The sequence below is a fragment of the Rhamphochromis longiceps genome, linkage group LG6 (genome assembly GCF_057381845.1).
Source record: "Rhamphochromis longiceps isolate RC_006_pf linkage group LG6, R_longiceps_female_GT1.1, whole genome shotgun sequence".
In the NCBI taxonomy this organism is placed as follows: domain Eukaryota; kingdom Metazoa; phylum Chordata; class Actinopteri; order Cichliformes; family Cichlidae; genus Rhamphochromis; species Rhamphochromis longiceps.
In genome coordinates this window covers 31300746-31316101 of record NC_140562.1, presented here as the reverse complement: position 1 = coordinate 31316101, position 15356 = coordinate 31300746, and the positions used below count along the sequence as shown (strand labels likewise).

At 39.3% G+C, this 15356-nt stretch overlaps 1 protein-coding gene across 1 annotated transcript in view; it reads right to left on the bottom strand.

Annotated features, from left to right (window-relative positions):
- Positions 1 to 4814, bottom strand: part of LOC146668325 (alpha-1,6-mannosylglycoprotein 6-beta-N-acetylglucosaminyltransferase B-like) — a 128209-nt gene extending 123395 nt beyond the window's left edge. The window contains exons 1-2 of the mRNA XM_085410219.1: positions 4278 to 4814; positions 4 to 116 (exon numbers count right to left, since the gene is read on the bottom strand). Coding sequence (XP_085266345.1) covers positions 4 to 116; positions 4278 to 4345 — 181 coding nt within the window. The 5' untranslated portion in view covers positions 4346 to 4814. The remainder of the gene's footprint in view (positions 1 to 3; positions 117 to 4277) is intronic.
- Positions 4815 to 15356: the final 10542 nt, after the last annotated feature.

The following is a 15356-nucleotide window of genomic DNA, read 5'->3' as shown; positions in this document are numbered from 1 at the left end:
TACCTTCTGTGCGGATGGTAAAGGGGGAGTCCCCCAGTCTCTTTGCTGAGAACTGCCCCCCCAGAGAGGTCATTAGAAAACACAGGCTGAAGAAGCCTATTCCCACCACGAATATCCTGCAACACAGTGGGAGGAGAGGGGAAAGGATAAAAGGGGAGTTAAGACAGGAAAAGCATATTTATCAAGATGGGCAGGTAAATTGATATTGTGGGAAAGTAGTTGGAATATAATATAATAATTATAATATAATAATAGAAAGAGAAATAAGAGAGGGAGATTTTTAAGCCACACAATGGAAAAATGATGAAAGGTGTAAAGCATGAAAAGAAAAAGTAGGATTGTACACAGATGAAAATGCCAACAATTACAGAAGACACGTTTTAGTTGAATAAAATGATTGACAGCAAAAAAAAGGAGGAAAATAGAAAGATGAGAGGATGGGAGAAAATGTGGAGAAGAGACATGAACAGAGTCAAAAAAAAAAGGAAGAAGTTCCAGAAGGCAGAGCACAAACGGAGCAGTGATCGCACATAGAAGAGAAGACTCTCGAAGCCAAAGGGCACTTGAAACAAACTAGTGTTGTGACATTACTGCTTGGCACACATCAAGAACAACTGCCAAAATAATGTGTTGCTAAGTGCGGGCAAAAAAAAAAGCAAAAAAAAAGCAAGTGATTATTAATGCAATGTGAAAGGTGTGCACAGGGAGAGAGGGCAAAAAGGCATCAAGAAGGAAGAATGGAGCCAAAAGCATTACGTTGCTAAAAACGGGTAAGAAAGTGTAATGCTAACTAAAGTCTTTGAAACAAAAAGTGGCATCAGCCAGCCCTCTGTCATAAAACGTTGTTTTGTGGCAAATATCAGATGTTTAAAATGTCACCATAAAACAGAGGGGAAAAGAAAGTGAGGATCTGTGTCGGTTCTGCCTGGTTAGACGACCATGAGAGAATGCAATCGCTGGCTTAAAAGAGTTTAAAAATCAGGTCTTTGGTGTCTGTATAATTCTTGTCCTAGTTAAGTTACTCTCTTCAGTGTATATGGATCAGAGGTTATCTCATTATGCTGAGTCTTTGGGGGAAGAAGCGAGGAAAGGCCGTCAGTGATTTTGATTCACTGGACAAAATAACAGTCAGCCTCTGTGCCTAACAAGTCGAGCCCTACTTTTAAAATGTTGCTCCACTGATAACCTCCACAAATGGGGACCCACCCCTAAAAACTGGGTTAAGTGACAATAAACAAAAATAAAATAAACAGCAGTTAATTCAGCAACTTAAGCCATATTTCTAAATCATGTATATTTTGGGGGGTAAATTCTTTAACCATACAAATTATACCCATCTTAAAATGCATGATTTTGTAATATCACTATGGCAATTCACACAAATAAAATTTTTGGACAGAACTTAAAGTGGTAGAAGAAAACAAATATATGAATAATTTATATTTGCTTTTCCTCCAGAGCCAGGCATGAGTTGTTTACATGAATGCCTGGCCCACTATAAAATCTGACAGCACTTCCAGAAATGGTAAGCAGCTCCTGTCACACCAGTTTCTGAATTAAACCTCTTAATATTGAGGAAACAAATTACTATCAACACTGAGGAGGAACGACCACTTAAAAGAACATTTGCTGAGCTGATCTAATCAAAAGGGATAGAGATGATGTCGAATAATTTGTTAAGTGTACAGCTTGGCGGTTTGGCAAGCCACTGGAGCGACTCTGACTTCAAGATAGAGCCAGTGTGTCCTGTCCTGAGTCACAGAAAATGCAATCAGGTATAATCCAGCAAAGCTTCTCTTCTTTGAGAAACTTTTTTTCCCATCCTTCTTGAACACAAGAACACACTAAAACTGAAAAAGTCATATTGATCGTAGCTTGAGTTTAATGGGTTGCACCAAATACAAGCTGCTATACGGTTGAATTCAATTATTTACAGCGCAGGACACACACACAGTAATTTGTGCACAAGTACATTTTGACATGAGCCTTCCCAATCCTCCTTCTCAGCGTTATTTTCTGGCGCCAAAAGCAGGTTATTCAACAACACTTTAAAGTGATTATCACCGTGCTCGTCAAGATTACAGCGAATGGCTTGAATAAATAAAGTGTCAGGATGTTAACAGACTTTTTGTGTGTGTAGAATTTCTTTATTGATTTACAGAACATAATCACAGTTGCTATTTCAAAGTCTCAGTATCTAACCATTGCTGCACGCTCTCATTTGTTCTGCTTTATCATTTAGCTGTTTGTCTCTCCCAGGAAACTGCAATATTAAGAAATACTAACCCCCCCACCCCACCCCACCTGTTCCATGCATATTATGGAATGTATTAGAACAGCTTGATCACTGTCAGAGGAACAAACTGCAACACTTCAATATGCGATGTGACTTTAAACCCATACAGTCATTGTGATCAAGAGATTATTTGACATCGCTGTGAGGCCGTGATCCGAAGATACTTACACCTGCATGGATTATGCACTTACTCTACAAGCATCTGCTCAGAAAACCAGTGAGGAAAGCAGAAAAGTCAACCCGATCTGGTACAGGCCTTTACTGAAGATGGCCTGTTATTTGGAAATCATTGTTTTTGTCAGTGCTTTGTAATATTGCGATAAGGGGGGGCAGTGACAGTTTGGAAAAGATAAAGGGGTTACTCAGAGACAATTTTTTTTTATAGCTAAACACAAAGGTTGTTTGTTTTTTTTAATCCACTTTATCTTTTCTTTATAATTTATCCCAGATGCAGGAATATTTTGTGTGTGTGAGTGTGCAGAGGATGAGGCAAAGGCAGCGATGTTTGTAAGAAACAGGCTAATGGAAAGAGAAAAAGAGATTTTCAGCTCACGCGGGAGTGCAGAGGCTGGTCTAATGCTGTCCTAGAGCAAACGTTTCCTCACTTATCGTTTAGCCGTTTTTGCGAAGTGGCGTTAGGTGGGTGATATGAGAGGATTATGCCCCGGTCCTGCCTGACGAGGCTTTAATTAACAGGCTTAAAGTGAATGTTCTGCTCCTTATAATTGGATCAGAGGGAGAGATGTGCTATCAGTTAACTGGCTTCCTCACAAATATACTTATCAGATTTTGCCTCTAGGTAGATGATTTTGAAGGGAGAGAATTTCTACCAGGCATGGTAGGGAATAGGTGTTACTTGTGGTGTTTTCCAGGAAACTTTTCCTGGCACCTAAATGAGCCTAAATTCTCATAATGACTCTTAATTTGTGGAGTTAATACACAGAAACGGAACCATATAAAAATTCACTGGAGGTTATGTTTCCACATGTATCATTTTGGCACTTTTTTTTTGGCTTGAGCCTTGGGGTATCACTTAAGGTTAATGTACTGCAACTATTGTGCTTTTTCGGGGATCTGTGCATTGACCCTGGGAACCTTCATCTCACCAACCTGCTTTTTAAGGGAAAAACATAATGGAATCTGGCATAATTTCAAATGTGATACTACACAAATCTGCAACAAGCGCTCATTGTCTGTGCTGTCGAGGTTAGTGTGGCTTTATCACAAAGCTGCTTAGCTGAATGTGTTTCTGAGTTAATGCTTGATCTACCGAGTAGATGGCAGGTGAAGTAATTCCATGCAACATGAATGTAACCATCACCCCACCCCCATCCTACTACCCCCACCCCTTTTTTTTTTTTTTCAAAGATTGCACAGCTTTGCTCCCTTACCCTACTACATACATGTAACACTTTCAGCAATGGAAACTGGGTATAAGGCAAATTGTAGGGAGGGGGAAGGATTACCTTAAGGATTTAAAATCTGCCACTATCAGAGAAAATTTAATAGGAAGGGCTGACAGATCTACTCAGTTGAGTATAAACTCTTTTATTCATATGTAAGGAATCCTGTCCAATGCAACAGAGCCACACAGGTGTAGATCAGCGATCCACGCAATATGAAACTACAGCAAGTTAGAGCACGGTTTGCAAATAGTGCAGACCCTCTATCAACATTTACAGTCTTTATCCATATGGATTTAGGTGGAATTGATAGGAGGAACATCTGGTGTGTGGGTGTTTTGATGAGTGACAACACATGTATGCACTCCTTCCCTGCCCTCCATGTGCACATTGCCGAATTACTGTATTTTTCAGGGCTTTGCAACTCTGTGCAGCCAGAAGTTGAGTCAGTCAGAAAAACAAAGCAAAAAACAAAACAAGCAAAAAATAAAACTGCATGCTAAACATAAACGCAGCGAGGGGGGAATGCACACGATGCTGGAGGCTATAAGAAAACTGTGTCAGCTCTTTGTTCTCACCTGAACGGTTTGAACGTTACTAGACATCTTCTGACCATTATTTTAGCGTCGGTGCTGCCAGCAATCATTTTCCAAAACCAGCGAGTCCTGACATCGTTGTTAACCTCCCGACCTGGAACTTGAGGTGACCGACCATTTTTAAGTGCGTCCCATACAGCGGTCCACAGCACAACACGCCTTTTCTACAGATAGAAAAATAAACAGCGGAGCTTCTTCACCTATCCAGAAGAAAAAGTCTGAAGTTTCATTCAGTGAGCTTCTTTATCCGGGAGTGAAAATGTCATTAAAGCGTTATATTCCGTCTCCAGGCGAGCACGGTGAAGGAGAAGTCGCCGCAGGTTGCGCCGAAGCTCTGGAGTCCTTCACCAAAAAAGAAAAAAAAAGAAAAAACGCACAAAAAATGGCGTTTGATAAAACATGTGAGGGAAGATGTTTGTTTGTCGGTCGGTATATTCGCTCGCTCTCTTGGTTTTAAAAGAGGAGAGACAGCTTCGTAGTCGATTTAACTTCGCAGCGCACCCAGCGCGAGTGTGGCCAACCAGCCAGCCGGTCTTACAGTTCAGCTCTCACGAGGCGAGCTGGCTCAGGTGAAGTGCTGAACGTCCGGCTAATCTTTTCAAAATAATAGCCCCGCCAACGAGCAACCGATTCTAACAGTGGGGACAAACACTAAAAGAAGAAAAATCCAAGCGCGAATGTCAAACATCCAAATTGCAAATTACTTACAATCACAGTCCTTCACAAACAGACACTAATGTTGCCTAATTATATTCTGAAAGGGTCTACAAACACAAAGAAACTATTAACTAGAAGTATAAATGTAAGTAAATATAGAAGAAAATAAGAATTTATTCATTTATTTATTTATTTCCCTTTAGATTTGGAAAAACGTGAGGTGATTTTTTCCTTCTCTGAAATTTTCGCTCCTTATTCATTTGGCTGTACAATACACGCTGGAGAATTTGGGCTGTCTCCCAGATGAAGTTTTTTTTCTGACAATCTCATTAGCCAATTTTCCGTCGAGCATATAAATTGAAAAGCTCTTTAACAAACACACGTACTTCTTTTATTTGTGAGGTAATTCATTTTATTTCCTGTATCATTGTAGCTACCGGTGACTGACTTGATGCTGGTCCCTCGACACTGGAGCGATGGACAGGTCTGGATGGTCGAGACCCTCCGCGTCGCACTCACTTCTGCATGACGCCATCCCACAACTCTCCCATGAGGAGCACTGAAACATCGCTCCGTGCTTCACTGTCTTTTTCCTTCAGTTTGTGCAAAGTATGTACAGTTAACTGTTGCACACCTTTCCCCCACGCAGCTAATCAAAGCCCCCTGTTGTGACTCAGTCCCACAGGTGGATTTGAAAGGGTCATCAGTATTTCTCTACCCATGGGTGAAATGAGCGACGGCAGCTGTTTTGACACATTATTTAATGCCCGTGATTACAGCGGGTTATAATTACAATGTAGGCTGGGTTAAATTTCTTTAAGCACACTTTTTGCACATTAAGCTTTAGATTGCGCATTTGAGGATTTGCTCTGGTAATTGTTTCAGCACCATGGAGAGCGCTGAATGTGCTCAGGATGCATCGGTGGCATCCAGCGGCAGGTAGCGGTACTGCAGCAGGAGCAGACGCAGCATCAGTAGCACCAGGTGGTAGTAATCTAATGTTATGCTTTACATTACCCATTACCACATTTACACGGTGTGCTGGGATTCAGTACAATAACAAATAAAACAACACCCTCCACCCCAATGTAGTAAAGCGGGTAACACCCACTCAACACACACCTTATGGCACTGTGCAGAATTAGCTTCAACAAATAGGGAGGGACACTAGCTATCTTGAGGCTACCTTATTTGTTCACCTCAATGATTTGCAGTCAGCTCTAGCCACATGCACAAAGTATGCAGCCTTTGTGGCCGGTGGAGCAGAAACAGAGTCAGAAGGTGGGGTGCGGTGGGGGGGATCTGCAGTGGACCAGTCTGAGGATGACAGTGAAATCTCAAACTCCCTTCATGGATCACTTGCGCTTGTACATAAGGATTTGACTGACAGCCCACCACCCACATAGGCTGTCCCTCTCTGTGGGTTGTGGGAATAGTGCTGCTCTATCAACAGGAATCCACTGTGCAAACATGGAATTCTTGCACCTTTTGTTTGTGTGTCTGTGGGTGTGGATACATTAATTTTATTCTGCACAAATGCATAATACAGACACACACACAATCATGCACATGCACACACTACAGTAGAAATCACTGATGTTTAAAAAGCAGTCTGCGAGACTCAGAAAAATACCCAAAGGCATGGCACACCGCCTCAATTCAGACTCTTACAAACCAAATGTAGACATTATCACTGGCCCACTTTTAAGGAATCATTCGGAAAATGTTGCATCATCAGTGAGATAGATACATTTAAAATGGCAAACTCTACCCCCTGCAGCGGTAAACAGAATTGTTTCAGTGGAAGAATGAAAGAGGTATTAGGTCAAATTCTATATTAGTAGAAATGTCACAGACTCTTTCACAGCTATAATAGTGCATTTTTTAGTAGTACCCTCATATTTTCCACCACTTGGTTAAAGAGGAGCTAATTTTCAGCTTCTTTTTTTCTTGGACTCTACTAGGGTAGCTTTGCATGGTTAAAAAAAGTACCCCCAAATGTTCTGGTACATAGCCTTGACACAGCTACTGTCATTTAGTTCTACTGCTAGCTCTAGTACCTTTTACAGGAGCAAAGATTACAGCAGTGGAAATATTACACTGAATACCTGCACACCCTGGGATATAACAGTAGACTTAATTCTTCAGTACCAAGCTGTATCAAACAGTGTCTAAATACTCATGTCCCTGGTAATAGGTGAGGTGATGTGAGGGAATTACCCTAACTCCCTTTTCATATGAAAACGTCAGCTCTGTGGAAATACCACAGTTAAAGTAGCAAAATGTTATCCTGCTGATTCTAAGTGTCTGTATATTATCTCCCTGGGCTATCATTTGTTATACACAAAGCTAGCAAGTGATAGAAGAATTACAAAGAGCAGCTCGGCTACATTATAATCATGCCCATGGTCTTAACTAAAGCTTCAGTCACAATTTATGCTGTCCAGTTTTCCCTACCAGAAAAGTATTTCAGTGATATGTTTACAGCCTTTTGGGTCTGACTTCTCCACATCTCTCTTTATAAAGTAGCTTTCTCTTAGCATTAGGTTGGTTGAACATCTAGCTTCACATAGGTCCTGTTCACAAGAGTCCCCTGGGAAGTGGTCTGAACAAACAAACATGCTGCCTTTTGGCTGTTCATGGTCCGAAAAAAAAACGTTTTTTTTTACATAACGCAGATTTAAGAGTTATAAAACTTGTCAGAAACCTGGTGTTTAGAGCAGTCTAAAGTCTGAACCTTGGGCTCACAGGGATTACTTGTACGTACGCTTACCTCATTATTTCAAATGTAATGTTTAAAATTAGCGTCACCTTCCAAAGGTGTATGCAGTGAGACCCATAAGTTTTTGAAAGTGACACAAATCTGATACATTCTTACATTCTGGTCAGAGTATTGATTGATTCACTGACACCAAAAGACCTGAAACACAGGAGAAGTCATGAATAACAGAAGTATTCCTGTGGTTAAGAAAAACAACTTCACAACATCTATCCAATTCAACAACAGGAGGAGGTAGGCACGCCATTGTCAAAGTCTACAATGACTTTAAGCATAGAGTGTTTACAGCAAGTTACAACCAGCATGTTGGGAAGAAAACAGTATGGAGAAGGAAAGGAGCTCCTAATGATATGAAACATAATGCATCAGAGGCAGCATTATGAGATGGACTTATATGGCCGTCACTGATGATCTGACTGCTAATAGAAGTATCAGGATGAACTGTGAAGTGTTTGAATCTCTACTACGATCAAACAAAGAAGCAGAAACTGAAGGTAGCTGCAGTAAAGGCCTGACAGAGCATCGCAAGGAAAGAAACAGTATTTGGTGATGGTCATGGATTCTGCAATGCATTTTCGTTCATGTATTAAAAACAACCCTTGTATGTAAAATGATGTTAGTTTGTTAGCTTAAAGCCTGCACTGCAGTTAAGCCTTAATTATACACACTGAATTGTGGTGGTGTCATAAAGAAAAATTACAAAAAAGTGTTCATGTAAAAAAGAAAAGAAAAAGAAAATCAGCATATTGTTTTAAATATATGACACAGAAAATATTAAACATTTAATAGCTGCACTTTAACTCCCTCCAGTAGTACTTATCACTAGTATTAATGAGTTTTTACCTTGAAACAGAACATCGCCTGACACAGATAAAACCAGGTGCAGATGTAAAGCTACAGTAGCTGCAGAAGAAGCTGGCAATTAGTAATGAAAAGAGAAGAAAGTCCTGATGTTTAGTGAGTTTATTATCCCATGTTTCCTACACAGTCTTGGTACTGTGGACTTTCTTTCTGCATTTCCTTTTTCTTGTTTATGGTTTATGAATTAGACCCAGCTCACTGACGACATTGGGGATTTAAAAACACCCTTAACTATACTTAGTCTGCTCCAGTGCATTAGCACAGCGTACTCTAGTTAAATCACTGCAAAAGTCACCTAATAAAAATTGTAACAAATGAGAAATAATGTAAAAAAAAGTGTGTAATTAAAGTGGAAACACATGTGTGAGAATGCATAGAAATCTGCACAGTGCTTCATAGCATAAGCTGAATATAACTTATATATATATATAATAACCTTTGCAGCATTTAAAGGGAGTTGGAGGACCCTAACACACAAACACACTCAAAAACAGGAACAGAGTGCATGAAATAAAGATGAAGAGAGAGCATTTGTTACATATGGTATGCTTAACACATTTTCTTGTGAGAGGGATGACTAAACTGGAAGGGGAACACTTTCCATCTATCAGCAGACAGGGACAAAGAGAGGAGAGCATACAGGGGCATTTGTTTCAGCTGTTTCACACGAACATCTTTCATCTTCCCCACAAAGTTGTTATCAGATTTCTGCCTCAACCAACTCTCTTAGCAAGGGGGAGCAATGACTTTGAGAATAACACTGTAAACCTCTCAGACACAAGCTCCCATTGTCTGTGTTTGTTACCGGTCACTATACACAGCATACACAAAAATGTTTAAAAAAAAAAAAATCTAAAAAGATCATTTCAGCACATCAGAGTTGAGGGATTAACATTTTAGTCAGACTGGATTTTAATATATTGTCTTGTTTAAGGGAATATATGATGTAGATAACATATTTTTTCTAAACATTGCCTATTTCAAATCTAAAACCACCACCAACAATTGAACAAAGGATCCAATAAGATGCTTTAATAGATGCTGGCTGATATAGCAGAGCTGTAAAATTTTGTTTACTGGTCTTCTTCAGAACATGATTAGACTACCTTGTTGTGTACTCACCACTATACTAGGTACGAGTTTTCAACTAGTCCTTAAAACAAAGAGCAACTCAACGTATTTAGGCATGTAGAGGCATCTGAGACCACCTGTTGGAGATCAAACTGAGCATCAGAATATGAAAGACAGTGAAAGAGAGGTGATTTCATTAATTTGAATTTGGCATGGTGTTTCAGAAACTGCTAAACTACTGGGATTTTCCTTCACAACCGTCTCTAGGGTTTACAGAGCATCATCCAAAGAAGAGAAAATATCCAGTGAGTGGGAGTCAGAGGAGAATGTCCAGACTGTTTTTAGTTGATAGGAAGGCAAAAGTAACCCAAATAACCACCAACAACCAAATTATGCAGATGAGTATCTCAGAACACATCATGCCATGTAGGAGGTGGGCTACAGCAGCAGAAGAGCACACCCGGCGTCCTTCCTATCAACAACAAACAGGAAACTGAGGCTATAATTCAACAGGGACTAAAGAAAATACAACAACAGAAGCCCGGAAAAATGTTGCCTGGTCCAATGACTCTAAATTTCTACTGCAACATTTAGATGGTAGAGCCAGAGTTTGGTGTATTAATGGTGTAAACCACATAGATCTATCCTGTCCTAACTGAGCCTACCTGAATATTATTGCTGACCATGTCTATGCATTTATGACTGGAGTGACAGCTGTTTCCAGTAGGATAACACAGAAAAGCACAAACTGGTTTCCCAAACATTACAAAGAATCTAGTGTACTCAAGAAGCCTCAGATCTCAATCCAGCAAGCACCTTTGGGATATGGGGAAACAAGACATTTGTGTTATGGATCAAAAAATTTTAAGGAATGTTTCCAGGAGCTTTTTTAATCTGTGCCACATGGAAGAAAGGCAGTTTTGAAAGCAAATGGTGTCCAAGGAGGTATTAGCATGGTGTACCTAATGTATATAGCAGCATCATGCTCGTATGGTATTTTTCAAATCAGAGAGGAATGTCTGCAGTGGTAGATTGGTCCTGATAATCGTGTCATATGTGATAGTTCAGAGATTCCACAGTTAATGGGATTATCCTAAGCATGACTTTCACAACTTGTCTTATCTAAATCTGAATAAATCATACAAAACCGGAGAATCGGAGAATCTGACGAGCAGATAAAAGAGCAAAACAATCTGATGGATGAATATAAAATTAATTAACACTCAATAGTCTTATGTATGACAATGTGGCACCAAATCTCAATTACTCTATTAGAGTTGTTAGCAAATATATGCTTTTGTTTTTGTAAATATGAGATTTTCCACAGAAAGTTCTGTGGATGTTTTATTTTATTTTGGAGCTAATACAAAGCTCTGTGTCAAATTATGTAAATACTGAAAATATGTATGATTTTCATGCTAGTCGTAATGACAAATGAATTAGGAAATAATCTCCAAATGGCAGTGTAAGTGAAATTATATTACAAACTGTTATCCCGCTTTGCGAGCTAATCGAGAAGCTGTTTATCAGGGCAGCTGCATTAAATTGATTTTCGGTTTCTGGAGCCAACAAAGGTCAAAGCTACTTCCTCATTTCTAAATGCATCATGCTGGAACAAAGTGTAAGACCAGTCAGCTCGAAAAAATGTGATTTTAACCAAGTGATTTATGCAGGTCATTATAAAGGCAAGTTGGTGTCTCAAGACAAGTTGAGATGAGGACAACAGACTCAGATCAGGCTCTAAACTCTGATCACGTAGACAAATCACGTATCAGTGTCAAGCACCATGCCTGCAAGTCTAATTTCATTTTCTATGGTGGTGAGGAGAAACAACAAGAAGTAATACTGTTGGCAAAAAAAGTAGGTAGTGAAAGAGTGAAGGCAACATCTAAACCAAATAATACCTCAAGAAATGAAATACTTTTATCAGAACAATGCCTGCAAATAGCTCAAAGAGTAACTTTGCTAAATCTTATGCAGTATGTGGGTACTTCTGACCACAATCAACTAAACAAGTCATCATAGGTGGTTGTATCTGCAATAAAAGGCAGACTCCTGCAGTGGTCATCAGCTGCTGCATGGCCTTAAAGAAATAGGGGAACCAGTGCAACAGCACATGTCTGAATTCTTAGAGTATTTTTTGTTGCTATACATTTTAATATATTTTACATAGATTTAAAAAAAAAAAACGAAAAAAAAATAGATATATCTATAGATCGATCGATAGATAGATATATAGATATATATATATATACACATATACATATACACACACACACAGAGATACGTTTATCCTGTGTTGATCCAACTGCAACAGAATTTCATTCCATCTAGACTTGCTGTGTACTGAATGCCTGTCTGTCTTAGAGATCTTATATCTTAGTTGCAGACAGGATAGAACCAAATTTCTATAACCTCATCATTTAAAAGTTATATATAGGGGATTTTTGTGTTTTATTATCTGTCATAATGTGTGTGTGGCATTTGGGTAGAGTTTTACTGTGGTGTGTGATGTGTGGAATTGTTGTATGACTTGGTTGGCCATTGGTGAGTATGGAAGCACCCATCTGGCATGGTAAAAGGAAAATGAGGCTAATCAGCAGCAAAGCATAAAAGGCTACCAGTTGGCTAATTAGTGATTGCTGCTAGTGGAGGCCACAATGCTCAGTAAACAATGCTCAGTAAATCAATTAGAAAAAGTTGGTCTGCACCGTACTCTGCTTCTGCCTTTAATGATTGCAGTGCAGCCGCTCAGTGGTCATTCATCATACGTCTGGCCTCAAAAACTGGATTGTGGCCATAATGCAAAAATCTAGACTTCAAAATTCAGCTTCATTTACTAACGGGTGATGTCATGATGGCTAAGTTCTTTATATACAGACTATACACCCACAGATAGGCTACTAGTGTCTTTGAGCTCATAGTTTGAATTAATTTTCATTTCTCGTGCTCTTTAGCTGCAACTTGAAGCCCTAAAGCTAAAAAAAACTTTACTTCATCACCAAACAGCAAACCAGTGGTTTCTCCATAACGATGATAGTAACACATTCAGCAACCGTTTCCCTCAAAAACTAGGAAAGGCATGTGGCTGCATACCATTAACCGACACACACTGCTCCACTGCTTTCTAAAGGAGTCGGTCCTCTTGTATAGAAGAAGAGAGAGGTGGTCACTGTGAACGCACTCACTGATTAGTGAGGACTTTAATCATTTTTGGCTGTCGCCATCTCAGTGTTTTGTGCCAAACATATTTGCTTTGCCAAGAGGAGCTCTATAAACACTATAGGCTTCTCTTTTTAGCTAATATCTTTTTTATTATATTTATATATGCATAGTGTAACAATGTTAGAGCTGACAGGCAGAAGAAAAGAGAAGAAAGAAGAATAGAGGTCTCTCCACAGACTTCCACACGTCATGATAACAGTGTGAGCTATGTCCATCTTCAATGACACTCTCTGCACATAACCAACACCCAGTACATATTTCTGAGATAAAAACATATTTTGTCAAAATCTCATGATTTGTAATCTTCAGAATAACAATGATTTGTGTGCATTTATAGTCTTTTTAGGCTATTCTGAAATTAAACCCCATTACTGAAGGTTTAAAACATGAATATAAAGCTAAAGTTGAATTACAAAAAAACAAAACTTTTCATCCTAAACTTAAGTTGCTCAGGACATTTTTCACCCCTCACAGATTTCTTACCTGTTGCTTAATCAATACAGAAGACATAGTACAGGCTTGAGATTCTGTTCTTACATTTTGCAGCAGAAATCCTTGACTTTTTAGTAAGACAGCCCAGCGAGCTACTCTCCACTAAACTTTAAAATTACTCTTGAATAATACAGATTGCAGTTTTGCAACAGAATTGATTTGTTTCAACTCCACGGGAGATACGGGAGCAGCAGCAGAACAAAGACAAGAGCAGAGCAAAGCCGGGCACTGAAAAAACACCCATTCACTTATTTAGACACCTTTTTTTTTTGAAAGTTGCACTTCTGCTGCCGCTTCCAAAACAAAGACAGGCTAATTGGAGTGTGGACCCGCAACAAAACAAACAAAAAACAATTGATTATCTCATAGCAGTAATTGCATACAGAACTTAGACTTAAAAACTAATCGATAAATCATCTCATTCACCTATAGCGTTGTCATTTGTTTCTTTGTCCCCAACTTTTTTTTTTTACACCAATTAAAAGCAGCTTCACTCTGAATAGAATAGAGGGAAACTGCTGAAAAGGCCGATAAAGACGAAACAGTTCAGAGAAATCGATGGAGGAATAGGGAATGGACATACAGAGAGAACATAACAATAAGGGAGATTGATTTATCTGTAATGAATGATGGAAATGGCTTAGTGCAGTGATTGACTGTAGGCCGTTTTGTGAGAGGGTGAAAAGCGATGGAGCATTGTGATGCTGACTGACAGCGCAGGTCGACACAAGAGACACAATTTGCATTTTCATTACATCTGAGATTGACTTCTTTCTCCTGTGTAGTTTGACACTGACACACACACACACACACACACGCGCGCACATATATACAAAAACAGACACAAATGCAAATAAATTTACACACGTGGTCAACAGGCAGCGATCACGAAGCCGTCCCCTCAGTGCAGAGGCTGAGCCTTTTGCTGTCGCTGTGAGATAACGTGGGATTTGAAAACAACTTCTATGAAAACAGACCTAATAGAGCCAAAATATTTTTAGAAATCTAACCTAATTTCATCCACTTTTAGAAAGTGATATGTTGCATCAGCCATTATCTGATGTTCTCAGGGGAGTCTGAGAAAACTGAAGAGCGCTTGTGTTCAAGGAGGTATTGTTATAAGTGGTTTTGAGTCTACTTTCAGCTTTAAATGCACATGATTAACCGTTCATATTGGCACTTTCTGTGCTGAGAGATACTTAAATAAAATAAAAAATACTGTTTACATGTGGCATCAGTGGAAGGCTCATAAAGTAAAACCAGCATACACATGTGCATGAAATATTTAGTGTAAACACTGATTTTAAATGTTATTGAAGTGGTACACATGGCTTCACTTAACATGACAGACTAATAGCGGACCACTCACTTACTTACTGTGAGTCATCTATTATATCTATTATCTTTAGCTACATACACACAGATATATGCACATACAGCTTTAAATACCAACACTGTTGTTGAGCAGGCTGATCTCAGACAGAAAGGAGAAGTCATCAGAGTGTAGCATTAACGCTAAAGGGCAAAGGGCTGCAGGGGGCACCGAGGGTCCTAATACTGTCAGTGTGACTGACAGGCTTCCAGTATCGTTCGGAGACAGCAACGCGAGGAAGGAATACACAAAAGTGACAACGAGATCCCAAAAGCATCTTCCAGGAGACAGAAAAAAAAGCAGATTCTTGCATTGTGATCCTGAAAGAAATGTTGTTCTGACTCACAAAACACTGTGCTGCTTACAATCAGAGCATACATATTTTGCCCTGGCAGAAGTAATTACTGTTGTTTCTGTTAGTTTGGTTCTAGATATAGATGTTATACAAGCACACGTTTTCATTCTGCTCTGTCCACTTGTAATTATCTTTTTACTTCAGAAACTGATGAGTTCTGAACTGTCATCTTCTCACAAAACCTTTTAAGGTGTACAGAAAATGGTTTGGAAAAAGAGAAAAATATCCAGAGAGTGACAGGAGAAAATT